At 36.9% G+C, this 16,379-nt stretch overlaps 1 protein-coding gene and 1 pseudogene across 1 annotated transcript in view; one reads left to right on the top strand and one right to left on the bottom strand.

The window, feature by feature from the left end:
* Positions 1-16,379, bottom strand: part of LOC122353810 — a 346,864-nt pseudogene that overhangs the window by 248,565 nt on the left and 81,920 nt on the right.
* Positions 1-16,379, top strand: part of suclg2 (succinate-CoA ligase GDP-forming subunit beta) — an 87,799-nt gene that overhangs the window by 38,724 nt on the left and 32,696 nt on the right. Inside the window, exons 5-9 of the mRNA XM_043251678.1 lie at positions 800-952; positions 2,161-2,250; positions 5,406-5,502; positions 8,416-8,577; positions 10,833-10,975. Of these exons, the coding sequence (XP_043107613.1) occupies positions 800-952; positions 2,161-2,250; positions 5,406-5,502; positions 8,416-8,577; positions 10,833-10,975 (645 nt within the window). The remainder of the gene's footprint in view (positions 1-799; positions 953-2,160; positions 2,251-5,405; positions 5,503-8,415; positions 8,578-10,832; positions 10,976-16,379) is intronic.

The raw sequence follows: 16,379 nt of genomic DNA, 5'->3' as shown, positions 1-16,379 counted from the left end.
AAAAATGTTACAAATACACCCTACGTTTTATTTTTATTATTTGATATTTTATTGTATTTTATGTTCTATTTTAATTAAATTTTATTATTTATGTTCATTTGTATGTTTGCTTCATTTTGCTTTGTTTGAGTTTTTATATATATATATATATATATATATATTTTTTTTTTTTTTTTTTTTTTTTTTTTTTTTGAAGAGAAGACAGCAGTCTGTTACCTAATGGTAAAATGTTTAATTTAATTTTTTTATTTTAATTTTATTATTTATTTTTATGGGTTAAAATTTTATGTTTTGTTTAACTGTCTTGAGTGAATTTAATGTATGTATTTTATTTACTTTTGTTTTTTAGACTTTGCACCATTCATTTGTCAGTGAGAAATAGAATCCTGCTGTGTTGCAGGCGAAACTCAAACCTACATAATCCGTTTGATTGTCATGGCTCTATTGAGTGTTATGGATTATGTCAGGTACACAAACACTAGCGCCAAACCTCTATCTCCCCTTGCTTTTCTCCCCGGTTCCTTCGCTCATCCCCTTTTGTGTCACTTCTCTTCCATCACCTTTTTATTAGCAGCTATTTCATCTCCGTTATTGGTGGCTCTGTCTTTATCCACTTGCTATCTCTCATCAAGCTTCATGATAGCTGATTATCCGGTGTAAGTAGTAGCTGTAAGACCTGCAGCCAGTGAACCTGCGCCCTGCTTCAGAAATAAGTCTGTTAATACACCGTAATGAACGGATGACACGCAATTATAAATCCCGCCTCACCTAGCGTTCGTTTGGTGTTTGTGCTGAGCAGGTGATGGTTGCCGAAGCTCTGGATATCTCCAGGGAAACATATTTCGCCATCCTGATGGACCGTTCCTGCAATGGCCCAGTGATGGTGGGAAGCCCTCAGGGGGGTGTGGACATAGAGGAAGTAGCTGCCACTACGCCAGAGCTCATCTTCAAGGTATCTCCGTTACATCTGATTGAAAAGGGTGTAGGTGCGAGGAACGTTTGTGTTAAAGGGGTCAGACGTTCACACGATGTTCTGAAATAAACTTGATTATTCACATAGAATACAAAATCAACAGGGCTGAATGATTAATCCGAGGTATTGCTTTAATAATGATATGCCGTTAGCATTGGATTATAGTTTTAGTTTTTTATTATGGAAATGCAGCTTGAAGAGCACAGATGAAACATGTTTCATAAAAAGTACAAGCATTTCTATCTTTTTATTTTGTAACAGCTGTAGCTAGATGACCTTTTCCATATTAGGGATTCCCTGGAATTTAATGAGTTCTATTATTTCCGTGATGCATAAAAGTTATCATAACAGTTTCATATGATGTGCAATTATAGGCTGCCAGCACGTTAACAAGTAACCTCGCAGTTTTCTGTAAAATAAAGCTAATTATTATACTGCTTTTAAAATTGCATTTTAATTCGCAAATTCCGATTTAACCAGAAAAAACAAGTCTTTTACATTTTATTTTAGAGCCTTTTTAAAAGAGATTTAATTTACGTGTACCCATTGCTCTTTATATTCTCGGGAATTTATCAGGGAATTTAATGCATATTAATATCCAACACATCAACAATAAATTTTCAAATTAGAAGCAAACAATTCGAATACAGATAATCACAATGTCAGACCTCCCCAGTTTTGAAGCAAAATTTATTTGAAAAATCATAAAGCCTTATCTGCATTTAAATCACTGGTGATTTTTAGAGAAATTTACAGAATGCCTTGAAAGGGCTTGAAAAATCTCTATGAAAATTATTTTGCCTACCATAGTTTTTTTTTTGCACAGAAGACTTAACTAAAAGAGGGTATAAAAACCTGGTCCACCATTATTAGCGAACCGCAAAGTGTTTGTATAGATGTGTTTTATCCACAGATGGACTCCTACTAAGACGCGAACAGCTGCTTCTCATTCTTGTATCTCTTTGTGATGTCTGGTTTTATGCATTATCTCTCTCGTGTGCGTCTATCTCTGTGTATCGGTGATCTTTTAGAGATGGCCTTATAATTGCAAAGCCGTTGTAAGCTCTCGTTTCAGTTTGGCTGCGTGCCATTGCTTAATTGCAGCTCTCTTGATTTTAATACGAACATCCGCTTTGTGTCAAAATTTAGCCAATGGTTGATTTTCTCTCTCCTGTCTCTTGCCTCAGGAAGTCATAGATATTTTCGAGGGGGTCCGAGACGACCAGGCACTACGCATGGCAGCTAATTTGGGATTCAAAGGACCGTTGGAGAGACAGGTAATGGGTTTGGACTGAATCGCTGCCAAAGAGATTGTACCATTAGAGCGCGTGTCGTTAAGCACAGCGGCCCTCACCTTACATCACCTCCCTCCGACCGACCGCTATGTCTCCATTTTCGCTCACGGAAAAAACGAGAGTAATGGACATAATGACTCTGCCAATACAGTCATTAAACATTTCTTGTACGCGTTTGGGCCTCAGCGGACATCGCCGGTCATCAACAGTTCGTGCTTGTACATCTTTCACATAAACTGCCACCTATAAACAGGTCACAGATTTGCTGTGACCACCTTCGCCCTAAACGATAAGCACGAGTTTAAATCTCTAAGATCGAATGACTTTTATACCGAGGGCTCGCACAGGGGTCTCTGAGTGACTCCCGTTTCCTCGTTTTCACAAAAAGAGCGTCACCTGTTTCTCACTTAATGTGGGTCAAGTGCAAATGTCATGTGTTAGATAATATATTATCAAAATGTTCAGATAATTGCGTATATGTATATGGACACTTAACATTTACATGTTGGTACATTTTTTTGGGGGGGAATTTAAGAGCATGCAAATCTACACAATTGTTTCAGAAAGTCAAAATATGAAATTGATATACTACAAACTAGTACTGTAGAAGAAGTGTGAATAAAATGTTACATAATGTGAAAGAATCCATTTAAAGTGTAAAAATCATTAAATATATTACAGTATGCAGAAGTATTGCAAATGCATGGTCTGTTGAAATATATATGTGCACAAATATATATATATATATATATACATATATATATATATATATATATATGTACTGTATGCATATATATATATATATATATATATATATATATATATATATATATATATATATATATATATATATACACACACACATGCACATGACAAAACGGATAATAAGGCAATAAACACAGTACACACACATTATTCATTACGATTTAATCACAATTAATCATTTGACAGCACTAGTTAAAAACGAATGATATGAAACGATTCGTAAGTGAAGTGTTAGTTTGAAGTATCTGAATAAAGAATTGATCAAACACCATTGACAGAAAGTAGGGGGCGTCTATGAAACTTAAAAAAAAAAATTTTTCAAGGCTTATTAACCTCATCTCCCTTCATGAGATATATTCCTTTTAAAATTAATGGCAAGTAATGTTTGAGAAGAATCCGTGTTTTCCAACGTTTAAAGGAATCCGTAGTAGCACATGTCATAATCAAATCACGTTAACGTATAGAATCTCTTAACATTGTTTATCGGTGTATTACAAATCCGCGATTTTGTCGGAACAGATATTGGAGAAACGTGGCATTATGGAAATTGCTGCTAAATGCCTGGCTTGTCAGTTTGGCTCTTCTAAAGTCATGCTTTAGCAGCGCATCTTTTGCGAGCATCTATTTGAGTCGATGCTAATTAGAATGTTTGGGATGCAGTATACCGTTAACTCAGCTTCACCACTTTGAAGTGCAGCGATATGACAAAGAGCCGGCGCTCGCCTGTGCGTGCTGATGAGAGCAGCGCTACAATGTTTTCTGTCAGCATGCGCTCATTATCAAAAGAGCTTCCGTTGGCTATGGGAAAGGGAGATGTCATTTTAGCTCTTAAGCGCTTTGAAAGTAGAATTTGTTAGGATGACATGCTTTCAGAAAGCAGATGAAATAGCAAAGTGTAGAGCAATGAGCGGTCGGTTATCTTTCCTGTCTTAACCTCTCATCAAACCTTAGCTATGGTAAACTGATTCAGATGCTCAAATCAATGAACAAAAATAAATAGATTTGTGGGCTTCACAAATAATACCGTTTACCTTTTACTTTGTATATATATGTGAATTTAGGAGATGGCTGTGATTGCAGAGTTTTTGAAGACTTAAAGACGTAGTAGGCATATACATTTAAATGTGTGTGCGTGTGTGTGTGTGTGTGTGTGTGTGTGTGTGTGTGTGTATATATATATACACACACACACACATCCAAGATAAAGTTTTGTTTGCTTTATATATGTATATATCCATATAATTATGAAATATCCAAAATTTAAATTTTAGATTTTGCGTTCAATTGTAAAAGCATTATGAAGACTTAATTCACTCCTATAAAATGTTATTATAATTCACTACTAAAAGGCAAAATATAAAACTATGAAGTTTTTCATTGCATTTCTATTTACATAAATCTGAAATATTTACATTTAAATAATGTAAATGAGAACTAAAAAAAATTAGTCAGCTGGGTAACAAGTTCTTTCATATTGAAACTACTATTGTTTTTTTTTTTTTACAGTGTGTGAAATATGAATGTATTTACAAAATAGTTCTAAAATTTTCTGATTGCAAAAGTGTGAAGTGATCCATAAAAATGTTGCGAAAATATGAGATGAAACGCATGCAGAAATATTACAAATACATGAAACGGTATTGTGAAATATAAGAAAGTATAAAACACTTTGAAATTGTTTGTGACCTATGAAAATATGAAGCGTTAGGAAATCTTTGAAGAACAGAACGAAAAATAAAGCTGTTTGAAATGTTTCATGGAAATAAGAAAATTAAAATTATTTAAATATTTTCATAAATCTCCAAAAAAAAAAAAAGTATTAAATATTAAAATCCAAAAAAAAACATTTTAAATAACTTCTGTCATTTTTTTTCTGTTTAATTGTGAAATGCAAAAATGGGAAATCTTCCAAGAGAGTATGAAAAGTTACGGAATCTATAAAGGTGTTACAAAAATATTTATTTATATAACTCCTATAACTAGCAAAGGCATCTCAAGATGCCTGATTTGCATAGCTGCTGGGAATTGGCGAGAGCTGCTGGACGTTGCCATGTCTCTCAGCAAGGATGCATTAGCTGCCACCGTGACTCCCTTCTGAGCTAATAGCCCGACCGACTCCAAATCAATTTCTGTCACATTTGAAGTTTTCCATGGCAACATCTCATTGTCTTGCCAGTGACCGTTCTGACCAGCGGAGCAAGAGTCCGGTCAAAGATGCGTCCTCATTATTGCACAGCGTACAGTATATAGCCCAGAATGTATAAATACGTGTCTTCAGATGTGCTTGAGAGACGTCAAGGTAGTCTGAATGACTTATATAAGCTCTGAGCTGTGCAGCTGGGTAATTAGTGTTCTCTGTGCTTCTGTCACAGGCTGCAGATCAGATTAAGCGACTCTATGATCTGTTCCTCAAAGTCGACGCCACTCAAGTCGAAGTCAATCCGCTCGGAGAAACACCTGAGGGACAAGGTAAGACGCGCACGCGTGTGTGTGTTCGTGCGTGAATGACAGACGAAAACACTTGCTCACGGATTGCATAAGAGCTTCTGTAAAGATCCAAATAGGTCCTTGCAGCTTCCAAGGATAAATGTCATTACACGCTAATGTTTATATCCAAAACGTGGTTATAAAGGGCGCTGCCTCAGCAAAACTTGACAGGGCTTCTACCACGTAACGCTAGCACAAATATGTTCGTAATATGACCAAATGCTACTCCCAATACCATTTCCACTTGTTTTTTTTTTTTATAGGTACCTGTTAGGAAATGATGTAGGATGTTGTAACGTTTATTGGTATGAAATTACATACAGTAGGTCCAGAGAGGGTAATGCCTGCAGTATTAGCCTGTCAAATTAAAGAAGGGGAGAGAAATCATCTCAGCCCTGTGCCATAATGGCAAAATGATTTAGTCCTCATAGGGGCCGTCACAAAAGTGCCACCACATTTTCTCTGCTTTTTTCCTTGCTTTTGTGCTGTATTAATTTAGTTTTTATATATTGACTTTACTCGTTTTATTTCATAAAAAAATATATATATATACAATAATATATATATTTAAATATTTTTATTTTATTAAAATGTTGATATATATATATGATTATATAATTACCATGAAATTCTGAATCAATATATTTTTCCCTTAAAATGGTACATTTTCTCAGTTTAAACTTTTGTTCCGTGATTTATGTTCTATTCTGAATAAAATATTAGAAGTTGGCACCTACACATCATTGCATTCAGTTTTTATTCACGATTTGTATAGTGTCCCAACTTTTTTGGAATCCGGTTTGTAACATTAACACTGTTAAAATGAATTTGCATTAAATTTGACACCCCTTTGTGTGTATTTAATGATTTTTAATCAGTGTTTTATGAATGTATTTTATAATTATTTTATTTGCATTTTAAATGATTATGTAATCTAAATAAAATATAGTAAATTGTGATTCATATATACTTTTTGTTGTTTTTTTCATTATAATTTAATTTCATTATAAACCTTACATTTTTACTATTTATTTTTTCACCTTTCTCTGTTCTCTTTGTATTTGTCTTATATTTAATCCTTAGAAAAACGGTCTGATTTTAATCCAGACATTATGACATTATGTTAAGGAGATTACATGTTAGTTCAGTTAGTGTGTGCAAACTGCAGGTTTTCCACTGTTCAATAACGTTATCTGTCTTTTCTCATTTTATTTTATGATATTTTTAGTCTTGCACTTTTCATATTTATTTTGTCGTCTTTCCCTATTGTTCCCAACTCTTTATAATCCTCTGTACATTTATTTCAGACTTCATTTATTCGTTAGGTTTAGATTTGTTGATTTGTTTTGCCTATAAAAATTCATAATAGAGCCTTTCCGGAAAAACTGACATTACAATCGTGATATTTTCTTGACAGCAGCATCAAAACAAGCGTCAACAATGTCTTTGGCTGTCTTTAAGATGCATCGTTTGCTTTATTTTATTTGTCAAAACCGATAATAGCTGTCTACGTAAAGCACTTTCGAACGTATTATTAAACTGCGTGTTTTCATTAAACATCAAAACGCCGTTTTGTACAGTAAGCTTGCGGCGGTGACTTTTCACCTTCTTTATCTGTTCTTTCCCCGCAGTTCCAAGCTAAAGTGAAACTCTCCTGGTGACGGTGTTAAATTTTGAGTTTGATAATGGCTCGGTGGACCCGGTGTAGCTACTTCTCTACACAGATTAGCTTTGTTAGCGAGCGCCGAGTCCTTGCAGGCTCAAGAGGCCGCAGAACACTACAAATGAGAGAGTTGCTGGGTCTGGTCACATACGGCCAAGACAGTCACAGAAAACTCTATTCCCAGGCTAATTTTCCGATACAGCTTCTGTGTTTGTGTGGCGGTCTGTTGTGTAAGATGCTCCCACTGCACAAAACGAGGCGTATAGATGCACGCAGTGTCAGTAAAGATCATGCTGTAACTATGAGCTTTTGTCATTAGTCGTGTCCCTGTTTGCTTATATTCAGCTCCCTTTCGCTCCCTTTTCACTCTGTGAAATTTACCGACACCAATTTGCCGCATGAACTACGTATATATCCGAATAATAAAAGACAAATCGAACATGTCTGCATCGTGGCCAATTGGAACGTCGTGTGTTTTTTCTGCATTTCCTGTTGTGCCAAATGGATTTCTGTTTTATGTCGTAAAAATGTGTTAATAATCATAAACGAGACAAATTTCCCCCCTGGGACAATAAAGTAAAACTTAACCTTTACCGTTATCAACTTTCTTAACTGAACAACAAATTAGCCAATAGTATCAGATTTTATATATATATTTAATATTTTAAAGTGAACTGCATTTAAAATACAGAAATATTGAGAAGCCTAAAATAAATCTTTTGTATTGTAATACAATTTAAAATGTGATTTTATTCCTGTGATGCAGAATTTTCCAAATTTTTGGTAAATAAAAAACTGCATTTCTTTCTAAAATGTAAATATTTAATAACATAATTGTCTTCACTGTCACTTTTAATAAATCCTTGCACCCTTGCTGAATAATAGTAATTATTTCTTTTTTTGAACAGTTATTTTTGTAAATAGTTTTATTAATGGTTTTGAATAGTTTTATGCGTGTATACAAACATTTCTTCTCTCCTCATTTTAAAGATACATTTTCAGATGCTATTTCCAGAAATGATTAGAGAAAAGGTTTGTTTTTTGTGAACTGCAGTCTCTGGAATAACACAAGCTGACCCGTAAACTTTGAAATGTAACTTTTCGCTTTTTTTTTTTTTTTTTATGCTGTTTGTTTATATTTCCCTGTATACTTTTGTATGAGTTTGACACAGAAGTGCATTGAAATACAGTATATGACAACGTTCCAACACTTTTACACTGTCTGTCCGCAGTGGTTTGCTTTGATGCTAAAATCAACTTTGACGACAATGCGGAGTTCAGACAGAAAGCTGTGTTCGCCATGGACGATACCGCGGAGAGCGACCCATTGGAGACCGAAGCAGCCAAATACGATCTCAAGTACATCGGACTGGATGGAAACATAGCCTGTTTTGGTTTGTTTTAATCTTTTTTTTATACGCTAAAATACCAGATGAGCTTCAACGTGAAATAATGAACAACATACCAAATGAACTTGAAATTTCAAAGCTTTCAAAAAACCTGTTCCACATCAAGCTCACGTCTCAAGGGATGTTTCAAATCCAGCTTTAGAAATGCTCTTCTTAGTAGTTTCCAACGCGTTTTTTTTAGTCTTGAGAACGGGATTTTGTGAAAGTGTTACCAAACGGGCGCCGATCCAGTCATCGTCTCTAGCAGCTCTCTAACAGCTCCATAAGGGACCTGCCTGAACCGATGGGCTCTAATTAGCAGGAATCTTCCGGAAAAAACGACTCAACCAAGATGATTGTTAGTCTACACGTTTAAGTGGTCCCTCATTATAAATCACGGCTCTCGCCACAAAGCGCCAAGAAAGGAGCGTATAGACGAGACGAGCGCAGAAGTGACTCTAACTGACCTTGTCGTGTAGACGCAAACGCACTCACGCACAATTTACTTGCAGTTAGTTTACACCTTAAAAGCTTTGTAAACCGGCAAAGCGACAGCTGTTCAGCTGAATTTCGCTTTATTGAGTCGAGTGTCAGAGCCTGTGCCAACACGTTAGCTCAGCACTGAAGAACAGAATAAGGGGAGATGTGTGCTGGGATGAGCAGGAAATGGCTGAATCAGTTGGCTGCCTTACAGCTCAAAGCACAACGAGATGGGACTCACCAGGCCGGCTAACACAGATACTACAACCGCTCTTGACACCCTGTATACTTTTAGTCAAAAACAATTTGCTTTCCTTGAAAAGCAGTGGGCAGCAGATTTCGAGCTGGACTGTGTTTTCATTGGGGATAAGATGCGAAATTACTTTTTTATTTGCTCTTGTCTGTGTTTTTCTTGTAAAATGTGCTGTACGGACAAGGCTATAGTACGTGTACAATTCATCATTTGGAACAAATTCAGCTAGTTTGGAAAATTGTGCAGTCGTCTACTCGCATTACAGACTTCACTTATAAACCTTTTTCCTACGTTGGAATACAAGAAATTAATTACAAAAACGAATTCTGACCATATTGAATATTTTCGAATTATATTGCATACTATTACAGTGATTATTCTTTTCGATATTATGAAGTTAGGACTGGGGTTGTGAAATGTTGTCTATACAGTAGTTTGAAATGTAAGCTGCGATGGATTGAGCTAGCGATGTCCGAATTATTACAAACAAATCTTTTTACGTCGCTTTTAACAAATCAGTTGATCCATTTTGACCCAATGATTCTTTTATAAATGTCACAGATGAATAATTTCGACTTGGTCTTAGTAATTTTTTTGGTTATAAGTAAATAATGACTTTCATTTCCTCTGTTCACAAATTTATCATACAGCTTCAGAAGGCATGGCATGTATTAAATATAGTAAAGCCATGTTCGCGCAAAGAATGATAACTATAAAGATAACGATATTGGCATCCACACCAGCGAACGATATTATCTGTTTATTCGGAGCGCACTTGCATCCGCCGCTTTAAATTCTCAAGTTTATAGCAGGATTGATTTTTATTGGCTGTCAATGTTTGTATTGTTCTTCAGCTGAAAGAAAATCGTTCACCAAGTGATTCCAGTGAAACTGCAACTCTGTGCCTTTATCGTTATAGTTTAGTGTGGATTCTGCTGTTCTTTAATGCCAAGAACTATACCTTTATCGTTATCGTGTTTGGCGTAAACAGTTATTTATTTTTAGATATGTGTATAGTTGTTTTTTTTATATATTTTATATTTATGCTTATTAATGTTTTATCATGGGCATGAAGCCTTAAAGTTCCTGTCCCTATACATTTTAATTTAATTTAAAAAAGCAGCTGGAACTTTATTAAAGGATTAACTCATTTCTAGAATAAAAATTTTCTGGTGATTATAAAAATAATCCCCATGTCATCCAAGATGTTGATGTCTTCTTGAGTTGTGATCATGTAGAGCGATTTAAAGCTGCACTTTAGACCTTCAAACTGTTGGGTCCTCTTTAAAGTGCATTGGGAAAAATTTAATTTCCTTTCAACTGAAGAAAGACATGAACTTCTTGGATGACATGGTCATCCAGTAAATTATCAGGAAATTGCGTGAAATCAGTGAAATAATCCTTTTATATAACACATTTTTTCTTTTGTGTTCCTTAAAAGATGGAATGACATGGAAAATGACGACACAATGCTAAGATTTCAGCTCAGCTAATATTTTAATGTCCAAAACATGGTCTGTATCCACAGTTAACGGTGCTGGCCTTGCTATGGCAACATGTGATATCATTGACTTGCATGGTGGAAAGCCTGCTAACTTCTTGGACCTGGGTGGAGGTGTAAAGGAGAACCAGGTGTACGCAGCCTTCAAGCTTCTCACTGCTGACCCCAAGGTAGGAATGATTTTGTTCATCCGAACCAAAAATGTAAATAGCCAAAGTTACTTCTCTTCCACCATAAAACATTTTTATAAAGGTGTTTTGAGAGTGTGATAAGAAATAAAAAGTTAAAGTTGCTCCCCTTTAACTTCATTACGCTTCTCAATTTAGTATTACTTTTCTGCTCTTTGAAGTTTCTTCCGTATGAGATTTTGTTGACTCCTTAGGCACCACAAAAGACTGTGGGCTTGCGGCCGTAGCCAGTTCTTTTTACCATCATTACGAGCTTGTGCTCTGATCAATATCTTCGCTACAGTCACACTTTTCAGCTCTGGAATTGTAAACACACCAAGACACACACACACCTCATAACTCATCTTTTCACCAATTCTTTTCTCCCCCAGACACACACTTGCTGTCCTCCTCCTGTTGATTACTCGCTCCGGAGCGCAAGATCCTTTTTCTTGCAGCTTTTACGAGCCGAGGAGTTGTTTCTCAGATAATGATCCTTTTCCTAAGCAGACTGGAATTCTTGGCACGTTGCTGATAATTTGCTTGTATTTGTTGTAAGCACACATGTCAATATGCACCTGATTTGGTTTCAGCTCAGTGTGTTTGTATTCAGGATGCGCACTGCCATCTTCATAACAGAACTCTGTTTATAATAATGGGAAACAGAATTCATCTAGTATCATGTTCATTGTGTGTCAGTAAACAGGAGTGCTGGGATTTAATAGCACACCTTGCTTTTAGAGTATTCTAGTTCAAAGCAGCAACACTACGCAGATGCAGAAAGTGATTTCATCTAAAGATTGTGAATCACTTCATATTCATATATTGTTCTCAGATGAAAGATACAGTTTTGTTTTTCTATGAATTTTTCAGCAAAAGAAAACCATGAAACACAATGGGCAACATTCACTGTTGCCAAACAACACAAAAATATGCATTCATGCTACATTATTTTGCCCACTGAGTCATACTTGATTAGATAAAGGAGGCGGAAAGATTGTGTTGAATATTTTCAAAGTGTATACAGTTGAAGCGTATAGTTTCAGTCTCCTCCTGTCTCTCCAGCCCTCCTGTCATCAACGGGGTACCTGAAATTTCCTAAGCTCTATTGGGGTAGAGTGGCGGCCCTCCCCTGCAGTCACACGGTTCCCATTCTGGAGCCTCTGTGTACAGCGATTTGCATTTCACAGAAGCGTTCACAGCCACCCAGGCTCTGTGGAAGGAATATTAATGGGAATGTTAATTATTGGATCCTCTGGCGGGATGAAATACGCAGTTGCCTTCTATCTTCCATCGGAAATGTTTGATTTGTTTGTTTTGGGAATCTTTTCCCTTGCCTCCTGCAAATCATTCTCATTAATTTACCAACTGATTAGTGGAAGGAATCAGCCCACCCACACCTGTCAGAAAAAGCTGCAAAAACGAAGTGGGAAAACTAGTAATTCAAATGTTCCTAATACTGACACCTGAGGTACACCGCTCTTCTAGCAGGAGAATATATTGGTTTAAGGAATGTTCTGAGGTTCAAATTAAGCTTAGCTGACAGCAGTTGATGCAAGATCCTGATTACCTCTGAAAATATTTTTCAAGCAAAAAAACATTGCGTTTAAGGAAAGCAACCATGTACCGGCACACTGTTTATAGCCAATAGAATTAATTAACGTCGTTAACGTGAAACAAATGGAATTACCTGCAGTACTATCCTGTGTAGCTTATTTAAAACTAAAACCTTTTCCAAAATGTTGTGCAATAACAAGAAGGGAAGTTAGGCAACTTGTCTACATGAAGTAACTTCAAACTATTAAGATGGTGATGTATAATGCCCAAAAAGTGCACATTTTGTAATGATTAATGTTAGTACTTCATGTTAACACAAATGTGAGCTTGTTTTTTCTTTTAAACACTTTTCAGTTTTGAACTAAGGGTTGGGTGAAATTATGTCACAGTAATCGACATTATGTGAAATAATGCTGTTAAGCTTAACTTTTTTTCAACCCAGAACATTTTAAAGTACAGCTAGAATAGCAGTGTTGTACAGTTGATGACTTGAAGCATGGAGAGTGCCACGAGACTGTGTAACCCTTCCTTTAGAGTCTGCAGAGAAGCAAATGCATTGTATATATTCACTCCTTTGATATACAAGATTTATTTTATTCTTACTCACCAAAGCTACCTTCACTGACAACTCAAAGGAGAGGCACTCTTGAACTTTCTCCCACTCTAACTTTCTTAGTTTCTCTACTTTTCTTCCTTGGACGTGGGGCATTCGCTCCCGGAGCCTTTTTTCCTCCCATCCCAACCCTATTAAAACCCTCTCTTTTTATATTTACAATGGCTAGTTTGATAGATGAAGGCAGTACCATAGAAGTGCTTGGAGAGTGGACACATTTTGTAACACCTGGATTACATAAGTATGTCACAGTCAATAGGCATTGTTCAAGTTCTTTATTTATGACACAAAAATGTAAAAAAAAGAGCGAGGGAGAACTCTTTACTCTTGAACTTAGTCACCACACACCACACAAGGCGCATTGCAAAGTTTTATCACGGAACATGAATAAAACATTACACATTTGCCACGGTTTTAGAAAAAGCCGAAAGCACCTGCAAGTTGAATCCAAATGGCAACGGCTAAACAACGCCATTATCCCACCCCCTCCCTCCAAAGTTAGATGTGGGAGACGTGGATGGATAGATGTTTTTGCTCGTGGCTATTTGGTCCCTATGCAGTGTAGTTTGGAGTGGGAGTGAATTAGGGCTGTGGCACGTCAGACGTGCTCCCAGGCACTGGGTGTTTGATGAAGGTGCTTGGCTGGGTAATTGTGACCGGTGGGGATTTCACCTGCCCTGGGTAGAGAAGGCTGCAGCACAGTGTTGTGTGATGTGTATTCGAGGTTAACTAGAAGCCGGCGCTGGAGCTTGATACTATTTGCTGGCCGCTGCAAGGTAAATCTGAAACAAATGTTGTTGTGTGTCAGTTCTGTTGGTCAAACTGCTGTGAACACGGAACGTTTCAGGTCCCGTACAGCGCATTAATGTGTTATCTTGGAGATACAACTCACTCATTGTGTCCTGGAGATGACACATGTTTGCTCAGGGCATCATGGGATTGAATATGCCTCTCTTACACAGAAATGGTGCCGGTGCTTGACCGGGGAATCTGCCAGGCTCTCTTAGAACTGGCCTATGTTGAAAGCCAGACAATGATGTAACTGAGTGCATGAAGTGTTGTGGATTTTTTTCTTTTTTGAAAGTATTGTAGTTCATGTAACCTACATCATTATGTGGTGCAAGATCTTGTATGTTGCAAGTACAAAACTTACAGTAAACATAATGAAGTTTTTTGAGCAGACATATATCAAAATAATAATTTATTTTGACAAAATAAAATAACTGCTTTCTATTTCAATATATATTAAAACAGAATTAGTTTTTAGGATGACAAAGCTGAGCTTTCATTACTCCAGTCTTTATTGGCACATGATACTCCATTATGTTTTTTTTTCCTAAGATACTTGGATAAATAGAAAAATATAAAAAATATAAATGTCTTTTACTATTCATCAGTTTAATGCACACTTGCTGATAAAAAAGAAAATTTAATTGATACCAAACCGTTAAACATCTGGGTTTATTTTTATATTTAATCTTTATAATTTAGAACATATTTCAGTGTAAATGGATGAAAGCTCGTTTCATTTCAATACGTGTTCTGTTTCCACAATCCCTCGTATCTTATCCACCATCTTCAGCAGATGAGCTGCGAAATCCTATTGGCTCGTGGTGTCCTGCTTCACGGCCAGAGTCTCTCGCAGGAGCATGGGGAGAGCATGCTAGTGAATAAAGCGGGATGGAAAGAGTAGGGTAATGAAAAAGTGAAAGAGAGGTTAACGCTGTAGGATGAGAAGCCTTTATTCTGCTCTCCTCATTACTGTCTGTGCCACTGTCTGCTCAACATTAAGCACGACTCTGGCCTTTATATATACGAGTACAAACACACAAATATACTCTTGCTTCCACCTCGCACATACTCCATCATTTGTATCCTTTGGGGCCTCCATGCCCCTGTCATCTCCATTGTGCTGGTGATGTTAGTGTATAATGATCAGTCGTCCCTTCTCGGCTGTCTCAGGCCTGAGGGAATCACATTTCCCATTTGTTCCAAACACAGGCAATAAGAGCCAACCCAATCTCCCAGCCCCAACATGGCCACCTCAGTAATGGAGCTCATTTCCCCTGCGTCTGGCTGTCTGGCCCCCGGACCGCGCTCGACGGAGCCCCACATCGCCAGATCCTCGGCCCCTGCACTCAGACCATTAATGCTGACTGATAGAACAATGTCTCGCTGGCAGGAGACACATTTATTTTGTGTTCAGGCTGCTGAAGCTCAAGGAACAGTGAAGAATACGTAAGCAAACAATAACTAAGATTTCCACGTGGGCTGAATTCGCAGTCCTGCATCATTTTGATCCCTGACTGGGAACGCGTAGATAATGTTTTGTGTTATGTAATTACTCACTAGTAATCATTCCACCTGGTTAGGTAGTCCCGCAAAACAAGTTAGCTCCTAAGCGGTCGGGAGTTTAGGGGGGTTTCTCACCTTTTCAATATTGTCAACACTTGTTTCAAAACTTTCTTTCCCACCCATGAGTATGATGGATGATGCTTTACAAAAACCAATAAAACTAAGCGCTGTTCTTTCTGATGTGCTAGCAAGCGAGCAGCAAAGAAGCTGCTTTCAGTATTACCTTGCGCGCATGTGGTCTCTGGAGTATGCTTGTTTTGTTTTGAAAATGTTCTTCACGTAAGGCGTTTCTCAAAAAAGGGTTTGAGAGCTTGTTATGCAAATTCGGGATCGAAAAATGTGCTCAGAAATGCAAATCCAGCATTTCGTTTTTTTCCGAATGAGGCAACGTCTGTTGGATTTTCAGTAAGATCTCTTGGAAGTAGACAAAGAGTGGGTCTTTTTTAGTCCAGGTCATTATTTAATCTTCACAGCAGAAGTTTTTGCAGATTTGGAGGGGATGCAAAGTGCAAAATGACTCATGACTCTTAAAAACTAGGTTTTAGTTTTGGGGTGTTTTGAACCACAGCGGTCTGAGTCTTAGGGCTGAAGATTAAAGTGATTTATTGTGAAGAAGAAATGTGGTGAGATCGCAACCTTCCTGTTGTGTCCACCTTCTGCTATATTGAATCAGCAATGAGATGAAAATAAACTATAATTTGCAGTCATTCTCCAATTACAACTAGTCAAATGTGATATGTCAAAATGTGAATATGACCTTGCTGACACAATAAATAGCACTTTGTAATGTTAAATTTAAAGATAGCGTGTAATATTTCTGTGACACAAACAGAACTAATGACTGGTTTCTATTGTATTTACAAACACTCCCCCAGGTAGTCC

Source organism: Puntigrus tetrazona, chromosome 11, assembly GCF_018831695.1.
Source record: "Puntigrus tetrazona isolate hp1 chromosome 11, ASM1883169v1, whole genome shotgun sequence".
NCBI classification, from domain to species: Eukaryota; Metazoa; Chordata; class Actinopteri; order Cypriniformes; family Cyprinidae; genus Puntigrus; species Puntigrus tetrazona.
Note: the sequence above shows the minus strand (reverse complement) of the source record. Positions and strands in the feature narration are given on the sequence as shown.